Genomic DNA, 23,040 nt, shown 5'->3' with positions numbered 1-23,040 from the left:
GCTACAGAAGTGTAACCACAACCTTTTGGGGCCTATTTAAATGTTAAAAACCAAAAGGCAAGGCATGTCAGAAAAACTGCTTTTGCTATCTTGAACCTGGCCCCTAAGTTGGATAGTACATCAAACCTAAACCTGGTGTCCCCATCTGTATTGTGATGATATTTCAGTGTCTCTACTTAGCAAACTATACAATATTTCTTCCATTTCCTTTGCTGTTTCTTAAGGATCTCAAGGATGAAAATTAAAAGAAACTTTCCAGTAACAATCAATATTTCTCTTGATGAGCAATGATAATAGGTGCAAAGACGCGCAAGGAAGAATTATAGTAATATTTTTAAACATTGCTATATAGATAAAGAAGAATACTGACATTTAATAGCAAAATTGTTCCTCTTGTTTCTAAAGATAGCCAATAAATAGACATTTTTACAAGGTAAATTTCATTATGACATCACAGTGTGTATATATTTTCATTGTCTTTATTTACTGCGCTTTTGACATAAATGTACTTTTAAAAAGTTGATAGAATTTGTTTGTGTTTTGTTTTTTGTTGCAGCTGGGGAGGATAATGCGTGGACCGTTTATGAAGTTTGTAGCACATGCAGCCTCTTTCACCATTTTTCTTGGTCTGCTAGTCATGAACGCATCTGACAGATTTGAAGGCACCAAACTCCTACCTAATGAAACTAAAACAAATAATGAAAAACAGAATGGAAACATCCTGTTCAGAATGAAAACATCCTGCTTCTCATGGATGGAGATGCTCATTATCTCTTGGGTAATAGGTAAAGGTTCATTTTCAATTCGAATTCTGTCTTGCAGTGATGACAACGGGGCTGAATTCCAGTTACACACACTGCTACCAGTCTTACATGGAAAAAGTACAAAACACAAGGGGAACACATCTGCATCTTTCATTTTCTTTGCAGTCAGTCTCTATAGGGTACACATTATTAATTCAATATTCCATTCCCATGGAATGAGTTTACCATATTAAGGACTTCTGCCTCTGTATTGAGTAGTATCTTCTTCTGCAAATAATCCCATTGAAATGAATAGGACTTCTTGTGAAATAAGGTACTGCTCAGCCTAAGAGGAGTAGAAATCTATCCTCCTAAGTATTATGGGGCAAATTCTGCCACTGTCACATATGTTGAAAAGTACCTTGAGTACAATGGAGTAAAGTACTACTCAGTCTGAGTAAGGATGCCAGGACTTATCCTTAGCAAAGTCAGTCATAACAGAAAACCCAAATAAAGCTATATAGACCCATGATCCTGCAGTTTTTACTTAAGCAAACTCCTACTGAAATCAATGGAAGTTGGAGTTTTGCCTAAGAAAGACTATATTGAAGTCATATACTGCCCTGTGTTTGCAAGGGGAATTCCCTACTGACCAGGCCCTCTCAGAGGTCCAGAGAGGTCCGAGCCACTTCCAGCTTTTGAGGCCCCTAGCCATAATAAAAATAAAAAATGACAACACATAAAAACAAAATAAGGCACCAAAAAAAGAGTGGGGCATAATTTGAATATTTTTTTATTTAACAAATGCTTTTCTAGCCTTTTTCTATGCAAACGCACTAATTATTGAGGAAAAATCTAGCTTTTGTGCAGTGTCACAGTTGATATTAAGCATGGCCAGCCCATTCAAATGCTCTTGTCCCAGAGCTGAACGGTGATAGTTCTTCACCAGCTTCAACATGTTGAAGGTGCGTTCACCTGAAGCCACTGATGCAGGCAAACTGACAAAAATATGCAATGCAATTGTGATATTAGGAAACACCCCAGAGAGTCCAAATTCAAGTATTTCTTGAAGCAATTCCTTTGGCTTGCAATCCAATTTAAAGTTAATGGAATATATTTGTCTGAGGAAGATGACCTCGTCACTGAGTTCTTTTGAGATTTCTTTGTTGTACTGTTGCTGAAATTGTTCAGGTGCAGAAAGTAGATCTTCATTAGTCAGTCTGTTAAACTGCCAAAGAAACCCCAAAAGGGTATAAATTAGTCGCAGTGACTCAAATCGACATGTAAGACCTGACTGAATAGAGTCAATGATGACAGGGAAGACATTGACCCTATAATGCTGCTTGGCATCAGATTCAGTAGGTAAGTTGCGATTGGTGGAGAACTCAGATGAAATGCCAATAGTCTGTGCTACTAATTTGGACTCAGTCAGGATCGCATCCCATTGTTCACAAATCGGTTGAATGTCATTGATAAGACTTTCAATGTTATCCCTCTCAACATCAAGTGTGGCATTGTGTCCTTCAATTACCAGATTAGTTTGGTGGATCATTGTATGTAGTTTCATCCACAAAGATGACATCGGAATGCATTCAAATTTGGACATGTGCTTCTGAATAGACTGAAGTTCAGTTCGAGCCTGTGCAATGAGATTGAGAGATTCAAGCTCATTTAAAGCCTTTCTCACTGAATTCAAATACTACGCAACTGATTGAACACCATCAATCCACGTAGACCATCTAGTTTTGGACATCCCATGCAGTGAAACAGGAAGATATTGCTTCAGAATTTCCCATCTTTGTGGACTGCTACTGAAGAGATTGTACATTTGCTGAACAAACCCAAAGTAAGTAATTGCCTCCTGGCATGATTCAGCACAGTCAACACCTACAAGGTTAAGTGTGTGGTTTCCACAGCTGGAGAAAATACAGTTTGAATTATGCTCAAGCAGAACTGCTTGTACACTTTGTACTTCCCAAACATATTAGATCCATTGTCATAGGCTTGACCAATGCAGATTTGAAAATCTAACTTTAAACCTTCTAGAATTGCTAGTACTTGAGCAGCAATTTCTTTTCCAGTTTTTCTCGTGAAATTATCAAACAAAATAAACCTTTCTTCAATTGAAAATTTTTAGCTGTCTACAATCATAACATATCGAATAACCATAGTAGTCTGTTCCTTGTGAGAACAATCTGGAGTGGCATCAACAATGATTGAAAAATACTTGCATTTCTAATCTCATCAAGAATTGTTGTTTGTACGAATGACCCACATAGCTCAATAAACTCATTTTGTATGCATGTGGAGAGATAATGGACTTGCATGCGCTTTTGACTCCCTTTTGATTCTCGAACATGCTCTGATAAAAGTAGATCATATTTGCTGAGGAGCTCAACTATGCCTAGAAAGTTTCCATTTGCATGATCACCAATATGTTGACTGGAACCAAAGAAAGCCAATCCTCGCTTAGAAAGAAAAAGGATGACATTCAGGATGCGCTCAAGCAGTTTTTTTCCAGTTATTAGTTTCTGTAGAGAAAATTCAGTCAAGAGTAAATTCTCAACTGAACTTTCAGCTGATGCTGCCCTGTAGTTTTCTTTGTGTGAAGTTGAACTCTCATGTGATGGTATTCTGTTTTTCAACTTCCTCCAACCTCTGTTGATGCTCCATCCTGATTGATCAGAGAGAACTGATGCATTTGCAACACTTTTATTCAAAATGAAGCAGGGTGCATAGTACAAAGATTGTTTTTCTGTACTCCAGCATAACCAGTCTCTTGCGCAGGTCTCACCATTTGAAAGAGTTTTTGTCAGTAGACAAGTAGGGAAAGCATGATTATCAGCATCTTGTGGAATGTTACTTGGAATTTCAAAACAACGAAAACCCAGGAACCTATCCTTCCAACAAAGCCAGATGCCAACTCTGTCCACATATTTATTCAAGTGACACCATCATAGGACCTAATCACATTAGCCATGCCAGCAGGGTCTCGTTCACCTGCACATCTACCAATGTGATATATGCCATCATGTGCCAGCAATGCCCCTCTGCCATGTACATTGGCCAAACCGGACAGTCTCTATGCAAAAGAATAAATGGACACAAATCTGACATCAGGAATCTTAACATTCAAAAACTGGTAGGTGAACACTTCAACCTCTTTGGCCACTCAGTAAAAGATTTAAGGGTGGCAATTTTGCAACAGAAATCTTCAAAAACAGACTCCAAGGAGAAACTGCTGAGCTTGAATTAATATGCAAACTAGATCCCATTAACTTGGGTTTGAATAGAGACTGGGAGTGGCTGGGGCATTACACATATTGAATCTATTTCCTTAAGTTAAGTATCCTCACACCTCCTTTCAACTGCCTAAATGGGCCATCTTGATTATCACTACAAAAGTTTTTACTCCTGCCGATAATAGCTCATCTTAACTAATTAGCCTCTCACAGTTTGTATGGTAACTTCCAACTTATCTGTATGTGTGTATATATCTTCTTAATATATGTTCCATTCTATGCATCCGATGAAGTGGGCTGTAGCCACGAAAGCTTATGCTCTAATAAATTGTTAGTCTCTAAGGTGCAACAAGTACTCCTGTTCTTTTTTCAGTTGTTTTCACTGTCTCCTGCTAGCACCACTTTCAAATCTCCTCTTCATAGTGGTCTATCTGGTCAACATGTAGTCTATCCACACTTGAAATATTCTGTTGTAAATAAGTAGCTTATCTACACTTGAAATCTCGTACTGTAAACATGTACACAAATGCTGAATAGTATACAAATGCTGAAAAGATTTAAAATGAAGGAATACTAATTAAGACCAAAAAATGAAACAGTCAGGTTATTATCCTTGACGTCTGATTTGTGTCCATTTATTCTTTTACGTAGAGACTGTCCTGTTTGGCCAATGTACATGGAAGAGGGGCATTGCTGGCACATGATGGCAGATATCACATATATCAGATGTCAAGAATTATAACATTCAAAAACCAGTCAGAGAACACTTCAATCTCTCTGGTCACTTGATTACACACCTAAAAGTCACAATATTACAACAACAACAAAAACTTCAAAAACCGACTCCAACGAGAAACTGCTGAATTGGAATTAATTTGCAAACTGGACACCATTAAATTAGGCTTGAATAAAGACTGGGAGTGGATGTGTCATTACACAAAGTAAAACTATTTCCCCATGTTTATTCCACCCCACCCCCACCCCACTCCCACTGTTCCTCACACATTCTTGTCAACTGCTGGAAATGGCCCACCTTGATTATCAGTACAAAAGGGTTTTTGATGTTGGAGGTTTTTTTTCTTTTTTTTCCTGCTGGTAATAGCTCACCTTACCTGATCGCTCTCATTACAGTCTGTATGGTAACACCCATTGTTTCATGTTCTCTGTGTATATAAAATCCCCCTATTGTATTTTCCACTGCATGCATCTGATGAAGTGAGCTGTAGCTCAAAAAAGCTTATGCTCAAATAAATTTGTTAGTCTCTAAGGTGCCACAAGTAATTCTTTTCTTTTTGCGGATACAGACCAACACGGCTGCTACTCTGAAACATACCATATATTGTCATTTCTATAGTCCTAAAAAGCACTAATAATCTCCTTACTTTATAATATTTAACCAAATAAATGAATATAGTAGTATAGCCTGTAAATTATTTAGCACTTATATTTCATGTAGTAATAAATGAATAAATAAATTATTCAGTCTAAGAACTTTAATTGTATTAATTAAACCTATATATTGTAATCTGATTTAGGAGCAAAACTGTGTGAAATGATTGTATAATACTTAATTGTGGTACCTAAAATATAATACAAGTAACTGTTTGTCAAAAATGAGTTACTGCCATGATCTTATATGGATGTCACATATATTGTATTTTAAACAGTTACTCTGGGTGAGGTTTTAATTAACACTAATTGAAAAATAAGGAAAACGTCCTACACAAAATTTCATATAATTTGATATAATAGTCATTGGTAAAATGATTGTAGCTTGTGTTATCAACTCTCTCCAGAAACCTACAAGGCTATTTCATAGCTATAACAAAGGGTATTTTCTTCTTACCTTTAAAATGATACAGTAATGAAAAAGGATGCAGTATACTGATAGATTGCATGCTATGGTACCTGAATATTATTTGATGGCTTTTGGGTAAATGAACAAATACAAACTTTCCCTTATTTTATTTCGGAAATATTAAGCCTGCTCCTTACTCATATGACTAGTCATTACTTATGCAGGCAGTCTCATGGAAGACAAGAGGTGTCCAATGGACAGTTAATGAGAACACAGCTTCTATTCCTGGTTCTGCAACTGGCCTGCTGTTGAACCTTGGACAAAGCACTTCATTGCTCTGTGCCTCTGTTTTCTCCCTCTGTAAAATGGGGATAATGATACTATCCTTTGTACACTACTTTGGGATATACAGACAAAAATCAGTATGTAAGAATAATATTATTACATGCATGAGAAGGGGCTACTCACATGAATAAGAATTTGTTGAATTGAGCCCATATAACAACACAAATCACTTTAAGGAACACTGGATCAGGCCCATTCTGCTATTAGATCCTCACACACTAATGTGTAAAGTGGATTTGAGTGTCGCATCTGAAACACACAGTGGTTTTCCCATGACATGTTTTTATTAATAAATTTTTAATTTACCTTTCAAACAGCTAGAAAAAAGAGATTTTGCTGACATATCCGCACAGCCCTTGATAAAGATATAAAAGGCAGCATATCTTTCATTTTACTTTATCCAAGGAAAAACAGCTTCCTTCAATTACTTTTCAGATGGTCGAGCAGAGGGAATTGATAAAATGTCACATTAGCTTCATGTGCTACTGTGCTGATCTACTGTAGGTCATCTGGTATTTATAATGACCAGCAAATGTCTGTAATGCTGATGTTGCTTCTCACAGGAAGTTTATTGTTCGTACTGAGAAGAATAATGAGAAGCCAACGCTAATTAGAATTTAGCATAATTGCGATCATCTTGTCTGATCTCCTGCATAACACATAACACAGTCCGTAGAACTTACCGAAATTATACTTAGTGTCAACCATTTTTGTATGGGTTAGTGTTTTAAAGCAGCTTTGATTTACTCACATGAGAGAAAATCCATAAAGCAAGCACAAGGCCCATGCATTGCTTAAGTCCCGCGTAAGCCCTCAAACTAGGTGGGGCTTATGTGTGATTTAAATGAAGCACAGGCTTTGTGCTTGTTCTCTGTACAGAGGTGAATTTCACCTGTGAAGAGTCCCATTATCAACTGAAGTCAGTGAAATACTGTGAGTAATGTAAACAGTCTTTTGTCGCTTACACTGAGGTAAATTCATAGGAAGTCAGTGGAGATACACCAATATAAAACTATCATGAGAAAAGAATTAGCCCTCCTGTTGGAATGGGAGAGACAATTTTCCTTCATTCTCTGTTGAAGAGTATGATTTGCACATCAAAAAAGAATTCAGAATCTATAAGCAAAAATGCTTTCCAGTTTGACTGCTTCCAAGATCACATCCTATTCATAATATAATATTAAAGAGGATTAATATGAAGTTAAAAATTAATGAAGTATATTCTCTCTTCTCTCTTACACAGGCATGATATGGGCTGAATGTAAAGAAATTTGGTCTCAAGGGCCCAAGGAATATCTGTTTGAGTTATGGAATATGCTTGACTTTGGTATGTTAGCCATTTTTGCAGCATCATTCATTGCAAGATTTATGGCATTTTGGCATGCTTCCAGAGCCCAGGTCATTTTCGATGCAATTGCTAATGTGAAGAACTTTACAACTGCAACATTGAATTCCAACATAAGTTACTACACATTGGGTGAGTTGAATTCACAGAATTCAGACTTAAATATAGGATGAAGAAGAATTGTTTCTATGTTAATACATTTCTAATTCTTTATGTAGTCTCTCAATCAGATTGGATTAATTTTTCACCCAACTTTATTTTTTACTCTCTTCATTACATTCGGTGTTATGTTTGTTTATACCAGTATCTCGAACACACTTCTGCTGGTACATAGCAGGTTGCCTGGCTTCATTACCCAGGATGTATAAAAGCAGTATGATGAATATATGTGCTATAGAGCACTACAAATACATTTTTGAAGTATGAACATGGATTAAAAATTCCATCTGTGGGAAATTATTAAAAACAGCTAGTTAAACATGAATTCAATTATAAATTACAGCAAACTATTGCCTTTACAAACAGGGACCAGTATCTAAGTTGCACTGGATTTCTAAAGTTGCCAAGCAAAATTCTTCTCTCTAGTCCATGCTATAGAACTGTATTAGTGGAGCTTCAATTGACATTAGTATTATAGAGGTACCGGTTGTGATTTCATGGTTAAGGTTGCATTCCATTTTGCACTTAAAGTAGGGGTCCAACCTCTTGGTTTTAGAATGCAGAATGCAATGAAATCCCCAGGGGGAGCTCAGAAATTTGCTGAACAGATATGTAATTACAAGAAATGAACTACATCTAAAAAAGGTCCTGTTCACAAGCAAATGTACATAATCTAAATGAGTCCATGCCATGCCTAAGCTCACACAGTGAGTCATTCATTTATTTGTTGTGGTGCGTAAATGTTAGCTCTCCACTGAGTTTCTGGGACAGGAACGTCATTTTCTGTGTTATATATAATGATGTTTTGAAATGTTCAGGGGCATTAGATGTTGGGGCAACTAGCCCATTTCTGTGTTAGACTTGAGAAAGCATGTTTCTTTCTCTAGCCTTGGTTGATGGAAGGATCTTCATGCAAGGAGTTTGCAGAGCACATTAAAAATTCATTGCTGTGGACTCAGTTTGGGCACTCACATTGGCAGGTAGGGGCCCATGCTACCAAGGAGCTGAGTCCTGAGAGCGATCAGTGATTTCACTCAAAGGAGGCACTATATGTGTATATTTTAGGTGCATAATCAGGTGCCCTCATTTCGGCACCCAAGTCTGAAAATTGGCCTCTCTCTTTGTAAGTGGCTGCATTGCATTTCATTTTCAAAATACGGTAAAAGAAAAACTAAAGAGCGAGCCAGCACCCGAGCTGCATACCTCTATTGATTTCAGTGCCAGGTTACACTAGAAAAGGATCTGGGCCACTCTTTCTTTTCTAACCAAAAGAGCATAATCCCATGAATAGCCTAAAGTATACTTCAGCCCAGTTACAAGAAACTCTCATCTTTTATTTCTAGCGAGAATAAACTGGGATCCATCTGATCCACAAATCATATCTGAAGGCCTGTACGCAATTGCTGTTGTTTTAAGTTTCTCCAGAATAGCCTACATTCTCCCAGCCAATGAAAGCTTTGGACCTCTACAGATATCACTTGGCAGAACTGTGAAAGACATCTTCAAGTTCATGGTAATATTTATCATGGTGTTTGTGGCCTTCATGATAGGAATGTTTAATCTCTATTCCTACTACCGTGGGGCCAAACAAAATGAAGCATTCACAACGTAAGTATTACTCCTGTTTAAATGTTAACAATTGCACATCATTTTGTAGAAGGAGAGCTACTTGCACTGAATGCATTAATGTACTAAGTGTCATAATGTGTGGTATAAGATTCCCATCTTTTATTAAATCTCTTGCTCTTGTAGTGAGTGGTAACTTTCTATGTAGTCCTGGTGCCTCTAAGATATAATTGAAATCAAGGATAAGATTTTTATCCCAGTTACACTGGGGCATATCTGGAGTGACTCCATTGAACATAAATTGGACTTAGATTGTATGCTTTCTGGGGCAAGGGCCATGTCTTTGTTACAAAGGGCACCTAGAACAATGATCCAAGCCTGATCCGTGATAGGGGATGGTAGATGCTACCACAATATAAATAATGATCAATACTCGGCTGAATAAAATAGACAGGGTTCAGCACAAGATGTGGCATGTTTACATCAGGTTTAAACCTGATCCCAAGAGAGCTGTGCTGGGAATGGTGCTGGTGTAAGTTAAGGTAGAGGCTACCTTTGCCATGCTAATGTTAGTTGCTATTTTTTCTACAGTTACCCTCCTACGCTTCTGCCTATAAGTCACTCTCATTTTGCAGACCCAATGAATGCCAAATCAGTGCAAGTTGTGCTGCTTTGTCATTGATATCAATTTACATACATGTTACTTATGTCACCACTGGTTTGGCCCAGAGGCTTCTCCATGAGGTGCAGCTGCTTAAACTAACATTAGAAATTTGGGCCAACACATCACATGTGCCCCAGTAGGCTGCATATGCCAGCTGTGCACCAGTTTCACTTTTTTCAAAGGAAATTTCAGCACAGAAGAGAACCATTACCCACAGCTGAGGAGGATGTAGGAACATAGCAGTTGCCAGATTGGATCAGATTCAAGTTCCATTCAATCCAGTATTCTGTCCCCAGTAGTGGTCAAAACCAGCTGCTTCAGAGGGAGGTGTAAGAACTGCTCTGTAGGTAGATGTGGGATAATCTGATCCTGCCCTCCCCTCCCCAAGAGGTCTGATCCTGATGTTTAATAATTAGAGACTTGCTTAAACCCTGAAATGTGAGGTTTAATATCCCTTCCAAAATGTTTGTTATTTAATTATAACTCTGGATATTCTTGATCTCCATATAAAATATCAATTCCATTTTTAATCTTAAATTCTTGGCCACAAAAACTTCCTGTGTCAGTGAGTTTCACAGTTTAATCAAATGTGTGTGAAAACTTATTTCTTTTTATCAGTTTTTAATTTCATTGACAGTCCCCATGTTCTTATATTAGGAGATGGGAAAATGGAAGTTTCCAGTCTACCTTCTCTGCACCATTCATTATTTTATATACTTTTATCATGTCCTTTTGTATTAAACTCCCTTCTAAGGTAGATCCAGTGAATGAATGTCTCTCCTCCTGTGCACTGCAACACCTGGTTCTTTGCTCTCCTCCTCTCTCCTGCCTGCTGCTAAATTAGTAGGCTTTATCGTTTATGCCTTAAAATTGAAACTTTGTTATTATGAAGCAGTTTCTAATGGGAGTGCTTATTACATTAAGCGTATGATGGATAATATCAGTAAGATCAGACTTCTACAGTTTCATTCAGGAGATGTGTATATGGTAGGTAAAGAGCTGTGACTTGTTTATGAAAACAGTTTTTATAAATCTTTTTCAGTAGCATATGACCATGTTCTGTTTTTCCTTTCAGAGTTGAAGAAAGCTTTAAGACATTGTTCTGGGCTATATTCGGACTTTCAGAAGTGAAATCAGTTGTCATTAATTATAAACACAAATTTATTGAGAATATTGGTTATGTCCTTTATGGAGTCTATAATGTTACTATGGTCATTGTTTTATTGAACATGCTAATTGCAATGATCAACAGCTCTTTCCAAGAGATTGAGGTAAAACTTTATTTTATAATTATATGTGACTGGTTTTAGCTCCTTGAGGTTTAGTGTATAAGAAAATGCACATTATGACAAACTCTTATTTTCTACATATAAATATCTTTTTGTTCCAGAGAAACAACCTGGAGTTATTTTTGGCTTAGATAAACACCATACATTCCTTCCAAATTGTTGGTGGTGAAACTGAAAGTAGCTGAAAGCTATGTAACTCCAATGCTTGGAGCAGTAAGAACTAGACTGGACAATGTACTAAAAAAATACTATAGAACAGTGCTAGAGAGCGATGCATTAGCTGATCTTGCAAGTCTTTTCCATCTCTAATTTGAAATTATTATTTGAGTGGTGCCCCTATTTTTTCTGTTAGAATAGAATCCTTATTCATATGCATCCAACCTATAGGCAAATCCAATACATAATTTTAATTTGTCAGCAACTCTGCTTTTTTCCCTACTGAACAGAATCTTCAATGTAATAAGCTGGTAAAAATCCACACAAACTTTTGGGTGTTGTGGGAAATAAATGGCCAGATCATCTTATAAATTTTTAAGAATAACTTCTCACAATAAAGTGACTCGCACTCTTTCTTTGTCCCAATTAATATTTAATTAAAGTGGAACAACTTCATTTGGAGAGATTGAGAGAGTCCAACATCAGAGCATCCCATAGTCCAGTAGCTAGGACACTCAGCTGAGAATTGGGGACCCCTTTTCCAATCTTTTGCCCCATCAGCCACAGAAGGGAATTGAACCAGGGTCTTCACACCCTGAGTGAGTACCCTAATGCGGGACTAAAGGTTACAAAGGAGATAGACCTTCTCCATCCTGGCCATTTAGTGTGGAGTTAGGTGTGCTCTGATCAGGCCCCACAGGCCAGATAGACTTTCTCTGCCTATCTTCTCCTGGTTTGTGAATCACACTGAGGCTTTGGCATTAGAGGGGCACCCAGGTGCCTAGAGTGCAGCTGCAGTATGCATGCCCAGAGGCAGAAATTTAGCCACATAGGGAACATTTACAATGAAAATTTAGTAAGTAATTACTGGCTCTTGCTGGTACACCGTACCGGACCATACCAGCTTACTTTCACATCTGGAAATATCTCTCTTTCCTTACGGGTCATATTGAAAGCACTTGGGAGGGCCTTATGACATTCTACAGTCTCCAGCCATGCCACAAACCAAACATCAAGAATAAAACAAAAGGAAAGGATAAAGAAAATGGAGCAATTTAATTTTATCCAAAAAGTGCAGGTAGTGAGATCTTTAAACCATATCTAGTCTTAAAAATTGACCTGTGTATAAAATGATGAAGGAAGGGGCAGAGATGTATGCCTTAAAATAACTTAGCCCAGTGACAGAGTCTTTGTGTATGATCACTGGCAATGCTCATCTGCTGCACTCAAGAGGAGAATAATATCAAATTCTTGAGTCCTTGCACAAGCAAAACACTTTGAATTCAGCGGTGTTTCTGCTGGTGTGAGTACTAAGTGGAACTGTAGGGTTTGACTTACATTATTGTTGTCTAATTATGTTTTGTTTTTTACTGTTACTCTTTTACGCTAACAGTGTATGCCACTCAGAAGTGAACAAAAAAGTCTATTTCACAACTGACTTTCCTATAGTGTTTCTTATATTTAGAATATGTCACCAGTAAGTATTGACACTATACTGTGGTAAATGTTTAATTTTTAATGGCACCCAGTGTGTAACACACTTTATTCAGAGATCCCATCGCATTTTACAGATATTCACTTAGTCTTAAACCACATGCCTGCAAAATATAGTTAAGGGATACAGAGCAGCCACTTCACTGACCACTGAAATGCGCTTATCTCTGGGACAGAACTCAGCAGCTGTTTATAGGGAAAAAAGTAAGAAAGGATGCTGCATCCAACTGAAACTGCAAACAAAATTTAGACAGAATGTACCGTAATGGAAGCAAATTGGAAATTAAGCAGGAAAATGTGGTTAATCTTAGAAAAAGTGCCATAGAATACTCCTACAAATGGTCAGTTTAATGTCTCATGCTCTATTTTAAGCATGTGCTTAAATCCATCCCTATTCCATGAAGCACTTATGCATGCGTTTAAAAATCAACATCAAGCTTAAAGTTAAGCATATGCTTATGTGCTTTGCTGGCTTGAGGCCTTTCCTTTTCTCCAGTCTAATTTCGAAAAGTGTCAATGGATAGACACTTTTTACAGACTAATAGCACTCACTATGAAGGAGCTGATAGTCAAACTACATTTACCTTTTCCTAGGTCCATCCCTTTGCTTTTCTCAGATTAACAAACAATTTGCATAATTAATGTTTCATTTCTTCATAGGTAAAAATAGTAATTGGATCTGCTTGGTATTCATGTCATCCATTCTTGTTCAAAACACAAATGCCATTGGCTAGGGTAATTTTAATAATGAAGACATTGTTAGCATTGTTTTGATAGTCATATTTCTGTCTTACAGGATGATGCTGATGTGGAATGGAAGTTTGCTAGGGCTAAACTCTGGTTTTCCTACTTTGAAGAGGGGAGAACTCTTCCTGTACCCTTCAACCTAGTGCCAACTCCAAAATCTTTGCTTTATCTCTTACTCAGAGTAAAAAAATGGATCTCTAAAGTGTACCTATGTCATAAGAATGGTTTTCAGGAAGATGCAGAGATGAATAAGGTAACTTTCCAATGCACTATACCATGTACAAATTTTAAGTGTTAATAATATTTTTACCCTTTCTCTGCTGTCGACTTGAGTAGGAGAAGTGGGTGCCTAGCATCTTTAAAAACAGACCACCTTGGGTCCAATCTTACAGCACTGAAATCAATGAGAGTTTTGCTACTGGCTTCAGGAGGAGCAGTATCAAGCTTTTCTTTAGATGCCTTAATATGGATCTGTTCTACTTCTAGGCACTAAGGGCTAGATCCACAAAGGAATTTAAGTGCCTAACTATTGCTTTAGACACCTAAGTCCAACATTTAGGTCCTCAGCTGCAGCTTAACCCTGTAGGTGTCTAAAATCCCTAAGCACCTACGCATCCACGGATAAAGTCTCTTAAATGCATACATTTCTAGTAGTGGGCATGCACAAAGCCAACTAAATCTTGCTTGTTACAGTGTGCACACCTAAGCCCTAGTATTTAAAATACTTAAATAGTCATTGGGCCAGAGTGAGAGTGTGAGAATTCCTCTATAGCTTGGTGGTTAGGGGATTCACCTAGGAAGTGGGAGACTGAGGGTCCAGTCTCTGCTCCAGTGACTGTTTAACTACTTCATACAAAGTTGAACAGCTTGATTGAGGGAGCCTTATCATAGACTACCCCATAGCCTAGAGATCAGGGTATTCAACCGCGAGGTAGAAGACATGGGTTCAAGTCCCTTCTTCCCATGAGGCAGAGGAGAGATTTTAACCTGGTTCTCCCACATCCTGGATGAGTGTTCTGACCACTAAGGGATAAGAGTAGGCTCCTTCTCTTCCGTTTTTTGTGAGAAAGGGCTGTGAATCCTGAGCAGACATAGGCACTTCTCCCTGACTCAGACTTAGGCACCCAAGTTCCTTTTGAGTGGCAGAGGTTAGACCACACCCATCTCCTCAACATTTCTTACTGGCTAGCTTAGTCAGCTCCCGACTCACAATGCTGGCTTATGTGTGTCCCTTTTTCAGGCACCTTACTCTCCTCACACATTGTATAGGGAGCCTGGCTGCCTGACTCTGGGCTGTAGATTCCGCTGGGTGACAGGGCCTCTCAAATTATGCCTTGCTACACTGTGGTTCTCATTCTAAGATTATACCTCTTCCCCTATTGTTTTATGTGGCGTGTTTTTATCTGAAAAGTCTTCTGTTCTCTGATGCATTTAGACAATAGATTTCAGATGATAGGACACTATAGTGCAGCAGAGCTGGCCTGCTGCTTTATCTAATAGGATTACTCAGTGTTTATACTCAGTATGTTAATTCTTTACCTTGCCAATATCTCAGTGTAAGCTAAACACTCATTGCTTTATGGAAACAAATGATATAACACACTATGTTAGGCTGGATTGGAAGTGTGAAGACTGGTGTTATGACATTATTGCAACTCAAGGGGAATGTGGGGAGGGTGGCTAGAACAGCTTCCCAAACCAAATGACCAGAAAGCAGATTATCAGTACTGCCTAATGAGTAGGAAAGTGAGTTAACTGTGACATTTTAAAGGAAAAATCACAAAGTAGTCATCGTGGCAGAAGCAAATGTCATAGAAGTTTGTTTTTTTTAAAGTTTACCATTGTTACACCCACCAATGGAATTGGCAGTCTTGTGACAGGGTTAATAACTTTTGTAGGCTTGACCAAGTTCACAGTGACTGGGACTAGGAAATAAGGTTTGTGTGTCAGCATGTTATTAGATAAATGACAAGCAATTTTCCTGGAACAAATTTCAACCAGTTTGCCCTGCTGTGAGCAGACAGTAGAGGACAGCACTTCAATAGCAAAAAGAAGAGCCCATCAGAGGTGTGGGGGCAGAGAGAGCTGTTCCACCTGGGGTAAAGCTTTGCTTTTGTCTCTGCTCTGTGATTTCGCTTGACCCCCTTTCATATATCATTATGCATTGTATCTCTTCTCCTACTGGTTAACCTCCTCCTAGCTTTGGCAAAAACAGCCATTTATAAAACCAGAGAGAGGAGGTTGGCCCATGAAACGTCCTGCGATTGTAGGGCCTTTTTCCTATCCTCAGTACATTCACGTATCCGGGCGGAGTTCCTCTGGGCGGCATCCACCGACTCCCTTGACACCTTTGAAGAGCGGTGGGCGCTGTCCGGGGTTCTCTGCTCGGTGACCCCATCCGGTTCCCTCCGTCTAACCCTTTGATTGAGGGGAAGAGCGAGAGACACCAGCCCCAGCCGTTGCCGCTGTGGATACCATCGTTACTGTCATCCAGGAGGGCCCTATAATACATGGGTGTCTACCCCCCCACCCCCAAACTGCCCACCCCGCAGCCGTGCCCATCTTGCCGGGTACTCTCGGGGGGGGATAATCGGTGACACTGGGCGCGGCACTAGGTAACTCGAGGGGGTGGAAGACCACGAATGTCGAGGAAGCTCCCCCGCTCTAGGCCACCAGGTAACTCAGGAGGGTGGAAGACCACGAGTGTCGAGGAAGCCCCCCCGCTCTGGGCCCAGGCTAGCCTGAACACTTCTCCCTCCTGAAAGCTGCTGTGTTATACCTTCTGTTTGCGTTGTTTTGTTGCATACTTTGATTTGGTTCTTTGGTAATTCTTGTAATTGTCACAATAAAATTTTTCTCTGTTTCAAAAAAAAAAAAAAATCTCTTCTCCTACCTGTGTAATCTCTCCTCCTCCCTCCATGTGCATTCTACTCCCCTGCTTTTTTGTCTCCTTTCTCCTCTACCGTCCTATTAAAAGATAAGATTTTCCATTAAACAGTAATGAGGAACAACTGGTCATAATCCTAGGACAAAAGGAAAGGAACTGCAGGAGCGGCATTGGGCTATGTTGTGACCTGCTTCTCAACAAATACACAATAGGTTTAAAAATGATCATGGATCGTGTCATAAATATAAAAGGAAGGGTAAACACCTTTAAAATCCCTCCTGGCCAGAGGGAAAACACTTTCCCCTGTAAAGGGTTAAGAAGCTAGGATAACCTCACTGGCACCTGACCAAAATGACCAATGAGGAGACAAGATACTTTCAAAGCTGGCTGGCGGGGGGGGGGGGGGGAGAAACAAAGGTTCTCTCTGTCTGTGTGATGCTTTTGCCGGGAACAGAAAAGGAATGGCGTCTTAGAACTTAGTAAGTAATCTAGCTAGATATGCACTAGATTCTATTTTGTTTAAATGGCTGATAAAATAAGCTGTGCTGAATGGAATGTATATTCCTGTTTTTGTGTCTTTTTGTAACTTAAGGTTTTGCCTAGAGGGATTCTCTATGTTTTGAATCTGATTGCCCTGTAAGGTATTTACCATCCTGATTTTACAGAGGTGATTCTTTTACTGTTTCTTCAATTAAAATTCTTTTAAGAACAAAGAAAAGGAGTACTTGTGGCACCTTAGAGACTAACCAGTTTATTTGAGCATGAGCTTTCGTGAGCTACAGCTCACTTCATCGGATGCATAGCATATCGTGGAAACTGCAGAAGACATTATATACACACAGAGACCATGAAACAAAACTTCCTCCCACCCCACTGTCCTGCTGCTAACAGCTTATCTAAAGTGATCATCAAGTGATCATCAAGGAAGGCCATTTCCAGCACAAATCAAGGTTTTCTCACTCTTCCCCCCCCCCACACACAGACACAGACACACATACAAACTCACTCTCCTGCTGGTAATAGCCCATCCCTCTTTGAAACCTCTCTTTATAATGCACATGATAATCAAGGTGGGTCATTTCCAGCACTAATCCAGGTTTTCTCACCCCCCCCCACACACACTCCCTCCAAAAACCACACACACAAACTCACTCTCCTGCTGGCAATAGCTCATCTTACAATGTGCACAGCAATAATCCAAGTTTAACCAGAACGTCTTGGGGGGGGGGGGGTTTGTAGGAAAAAAACAAGGGGAGATAGGCTACCTTGCATAATGACTTAGCCACTCCCAGTCTCTATTCAAGCCCAAATTAATAGTATCCAATTTGCAAATGAATTCCAATTCAGCAGTTTCTCGCTGGAGTCTGGATTTTAAGTTTTTTTGCTGTAAGATAGCGACCCTCATGTCTGTGATTGCGTGACCAGAGAGATTGAAGTGTTCTCCGACTGGTTTAGAACCTAATTGCTTTTTCATTGTTCTTAAGATCCAAGGGTTTGGGTCTGTGTTCACCTACGGAAATTGGTGAGGATTTTTATCAAGCCTTCCCCAGGAAAGGGGGTGTAGGGTTTGGGGAGTATTTTGGGGGGAAAGACGTTTCCAAGCGGGCTCTTTCCCTGTTATATATTTGTTGGACGCTTGGTGATGGCAGCAATAAAGTCCAAGGGCAAAAGGTAAAATAGTTTGTAGCTTGGGGAAGTTTTAACCTAAGCTGCTAAAAATAAGCTTAGGGGGTTTTCATGCAAGTCCCCACATCTGTACCCTAGAGTTCAGAGTGGGGAAGGAACCTTGACAGATCCCATAAGCAATATTGCCACTGAAATCAACTTGTCACAGTTTGCCTCTTAACTGATTTTAGAGGCATTCTGTGCATCTCTGGTAACTATCATTACTCAGATTTCATGTCATGTTACTTGTTGAAATTAAACTAAATGCATATATAATACCCACGATAAGATGCTGAATTTTGCTTATGCATGGTTTCTAATGACCTCGGCATTTGCAAACCTCTTGTCAAGTTGCTAGGTGCAAACTGATTTTACAGGTTCCTTCAGTGAGAAGGGTGTCACTGAAATGCACTGACTTGCAGGAGGTATATGTGCTACTCAAAATGGGCTGATGGCAAGAAACAAAAAAACAAAAGACTTTTATTTTCAACTTCAGGTACAATTTTCAAGAGCATGTAAGGGACCTGGAAGCACCAATCCCAATTACTTTCAATGACTTTTAAGTCACTCCTTCCATATCTCATCCTTGCTCCCTATCTGTATTGGCCAAGGAAACTGAGTTTGGACCTTAAACTAGAACCATGATCAAACAGGTGTTTCTGGAAAGATACTATCATCATATCCTTGGACATTTTGGACAGGGCCCTAGAACCCTAGGCCTGTTTGCGTAGCTTAAAATAGCATCTTTGACAGACAGCCATGTGGAATGTAACCTGTGTTTGGAAGGTTTTTTCCAGCTTTGACCTAGCTGTTAAATTTAAAATATTAATAATGTTTTCCACTAGCTGAAGAGTGATTCTAGAATATCAAATACTAAATAAGTGTACTTTCTCTCCTGTTAAGACAGCTATAAACATTTGATTCTCAATAAAAAAAATAAATAAAACCTCTTCCACTGAAAAGCCATAAACCCTCTGAGCTCATATCCCCTGGCTATTTAGGGTTTCCACCACAGAGTCTGAAACTGCTAGCCAATCACAGTTTTGCTTTTGGAGATACCTGTGGTCTGGAGTTGGCCCTGTCTGCATCCATCACATGGCACCCCTCCGTACTTCTTAAAAAAACAACCTTTGTTTCCAAAGGCATTGTTTAGAACGACCACTACTGGTATATTATTTATCACCTTCCCTTTGTCGCCTTTATAATACATCATCTCCTCCCCCATCTAGACCAGGTGTGGATCACAGAATCATAGAATATCAGGGTTGGAAGGGACCTCAGGAGATCATCTAGTCCAACCCCCTGCTCAAAGCAGGACCTAATCCCCAACTAAATAATCCCAGCCAGGGATTTGTCAAGACTGACCTTAAATATGGTATGATAATGATTTATTATCATTGTTTTCATTTCATCCTCAGAATGGCATCCGCAGTCTTCCTGTCAATAAGATTTGTAATTTGGAATAAGACCATGGGAAGGGTCCTGACCTTGCAAACTGTTAACCAGTTGAGCTGTCCATACTCACAGGAGTACTTTCAGTGGGCTGACTGAACTGTGTAAGGGTGTGCAGGATCAGACACAAAACTCCATATGCTTTCTGAAAATAGATCCTTTCTGCTCTTGCTACAGCAGGAGTAGCAGCACTATGGCAGTAAAAAGGAAGGCCACATAGAGAGAATGTGGAAATTCTGTAGTGCCAACCCTCCTTATCTTGCATAAGACGGAGACAAAGCCAGACCTTTGGTGTTTATAGGGGAAGTCACAAAGTAGCACACCACAAACAAGTTTTTTGAGACCCACCTAACATTTCAAAATAAAGGCATAACACATGTTCTCTTCCAGCTTCCTTTCCGCTGAGTCAGTGACTCAGGAAATGGTGCCCCTAAAGGCTGTAATCCAGGGCCACAGTCCAATGCAATTCATTCCCCACATTTCCCCTAATTTTTGGTGGCACTTGACTGGAGCAGCGTGACCCTTGCATTTCCTGGAGAGAGAAGAAGATCAGCTTCTCCTCCAAATACTGCCAAAGGGTCTCCCTGTGTGCAGCCTGCCTCAACCTTTTGGTCCAGGGCTCCTGTGGCTTTCTTCCCTTTATGGCGACCTTTCAGGCTGGATTTGGGGTGACATTTTACAAGTGAGCTGTAGCTCACGACAGCTTATGCTCAAATAAATTGGTTAGTCTCTAAGGTGCCACAAGTACTCCTTTTCTTTTTGCAAATACACACTAACACGGCTGTTACTCTGAAACCTGTCATTTTACACGTGAAGAACCAAAAAATAGAGAGAAGTAGATTTTTTAAAAAATTGCATCCATCCCTTTTAATTTTAGAATCAAATTTCTGTATGAAGCATAAAGTGTAGCTCCTCCACAAACTGGGTTTGAAGGCCATGAAATCTATTCATTTTTCCTGACCAAGAGAATGATGACAGCATGTGTCCTGAGTGAGCTGTCATCTTTGAATATGGCCTTTCAGAAAAGAAATAAGGAATAACTAATAAATGTATACTTAATAGAAAATAAATTAAAATGTTGTATCATATTAGCATGTTTTTGCTGACTCTAACAATGCAAAATATAATTTTGTAATTTTTTTATTCTACTATTATAGATTCTACTATTATATACAATGCTGTATAATGAAAAGTGCCCTCTGATTCTGATGTCCAAACTGAGCAACTGGTCATGCTTTTGAGATGTGCTGCAATTCCAAACTCCAGTTGAAGTGCATAGGAATTGCTGATGCTCAGCACCTCTGAAAATCAGGTTCAAGTTGTCCCAAGTTGGACGGCAAGACACTGGCACTCAAAGTCAGCAGGCTCTTTGGAAAATGTGACTATATGACACTAATGAAGTGCAATACAACACTACTACCACAATAGGCAAGGTTTACTTAAAAAAAAGTCTTAACTGATTTTTAAATGATACAAAACAATGATATATAACAATATGGACATGCAGCACTAAGGGTATGTCTATACAGCAAAGAAAAACCCACGGCTGGCCCATGCCAGCTGACTTGGACTTGCCGTGCTCTTTCATTGTTATGTAGACTTCCGGGCTCAGGCTGGAGCCCGGGTTTTAGGACCCTGCAAGGTAGGAGGGTCCCAGAGCTCAGGCTCCAGCCTGTCCCTGAAGTCCACACAGCAATGAAACAGCCCCTGAGTCGGCTAACATGGGACTGCAGCAGGTTTTTCTTTCTTATGTAGGCTAAACTATGATACTAAACTGCTCCAGATAGTTAAGACCAAAGCAGACTGCGAAGAACTTCAAAAAGATCTCACAAAACTAAGTGATTGGGCAACAAAATGGCAAATGAAATTTTATGTGGATAAATGGACATTGGAAAAAATAACCCCAACTATACATACAATATGATAGGAGCTAATTTAGCTACAACTAATCAGGAGAAAGATCTTTGAGTCATCATGGATAGTTCTCTGAAGATGTCCATGCAGTGTGCAGCGGCAGTCAAAAAAGCAAACGGGATGTTAGGAATCATTAAAAAAGGGTTAGAGAATAAGACAGAGAATATCTTATTGCCCTTTTATAAATCCATGGTACGCCCACATCTTGAATATTGTATACAGATGTGGTCCCCTCATCTCAAAAAAGATATACTGGCATTAGAAAAGGTTCAGAAAAGGGCAACTAAAATGATTAGGGGTTTGGAACGGGTCCCATGTGAGGAGAGATTAAAGAGGCTAGGACTTTTCAACTTGGAAAAGAGGAGACTAAGGGGGGATATGATAGAGGTCTATAAAATCATGAGTGGTGTGGAGAAAGTGAATAAGGAAAAGTTATTTACTTGTTCCCATAATATAAGAACTAGGAGCCAGCAAATGAAATTAATGGGTACCAGGTTTAAAACAAACAAAATGAAGTTGTTCTTCACTCAGTGCACAGTCAACCTGTGGAACTCCTTGCCTGAGGAGATTGTGAAGGCTAGGACTACAACAGGGTTTAAAAGAGAACTGGATAAATTCATGGAGGTTAAGTCCATTAATGGTTATTAGCCAGGATGGGTAAGGAATGGTGTCCCTAGCCTCTGTTTGTCAGAGGGTGGAGATGGATGGCAGAAGAGAGATCACTTGATTGTTACCTGTTAGTTTCACTCCCTCTGGGGCACCTGGCATTGGCCACTGTCGGTAGACAGGATCCTGGGCTGGATGGACCTTTGGTCTGACCCAGTATGGCCATTCTTATGTTCTTATGTTATACCCTAAGTAACCAAAGTTCTGGACCACTCCACCTCTTCTTTTACGCAACACTTCCATAGCGATCACCTGTCACTTATGCAGCTGTTTATCTTTAGATAAGAGAGACACTGTATGGGTTATATTGCCACATAAATGTGTATGGCTTATAGTTGTAGGCCCTGATTCAGCAAAACACTTAAGCATGTTTTTAAAGTTAAGGACATCTCTAAATTCTTTTGCTGAACTGAGGTGTAGTCATTTTGTCAGGCGTGATAGGAATCCTTTGTACTTTCTCTAAATACTTATGTGCTGGCTGTGATTATACAGTCGATAAATCTTAGTGATTAGGTTTGTCATTTCTCTAGCAAACTTAATTTACTCTCTGAGTAATTTTCAGGAGAGAAAATTCTGCATCCACGAAGCTCAAAGAGAGAGCTTCCAAATCTGTTATGAGAGTGAAATGCAGTTTGTGACAGGGTCAGGCTGGATGGCTACAGGAGAGTAATAGAAGGCAGATATATTAGCCCCAGGTTAAGTAGGTCCCTTTTCCCTGGGTAAGGTAACAGGGAAGGTTCCAGAACAATCAGGAACCTTCTGGAGACAAGTAAGACAGACAGGCTGATTAGAACACCTGCAGCCAATCAAGAAGCTGCTAGAATCAATTAAGGCAGGCTAATCAGGACACCTGGGTTTAAAAAGGAGCTCACTTCAGTTTGTGGTGCGGGTGTAGGGAGCTGGGAGCA

At 39.5% G+C, this 23,040-nt stretch overlaps 1 protein-coding gene across 1 annotated transcript in view; it reads left to right on the top strand.

Moving 5' to 3' along the window:
• The window catches only part of TRPC6 (transient receptor potential cation channel subfamily C member 6), a 176,118-nt gene that overhangs the window by 137,176 nt on the left and 15,902 nt on the right, over positions 1-23,040 (top strand). The window contains exons 5-9 of the mRNA XM_074943216.1: positions 557-785; positions 7,372-7,605; positions 8,976-9,240; positions 10,938-11,133; positions 13,598-13,801. Coding sequence (XP_074799317.1) covers positions 557-785; positions 7,372-7,605; positions 8,976-9,240; positions 10,938-11,133; positions 13,598-13,801 — 1,128 coding nt within the window. The remainder of the gene's footprint in view (positions 1-556; positions 786-7,371; positions 7,606-8,975; positions 9,241-10,937; positions 11,134-13,597; positions 13,802-23,040) is intronic.

Source organism: Natator depressus, chromosome 1 (assembly GCF_965152275.1).
Source record: "Natator depressus isolate rNatDep1 chromosome 1, rNatDep2.hap1, whole genome shotgun sequence".
Classification (NCBI taxonomy): domain Eukaryota; kingdom Metazoa; phylum Chordata; order Testudines; family Cheloniidae; genus Natator; species Natator depressus.
This window is presented reverse-complemented; position numbering and strand designations above follow the sequence as displayed.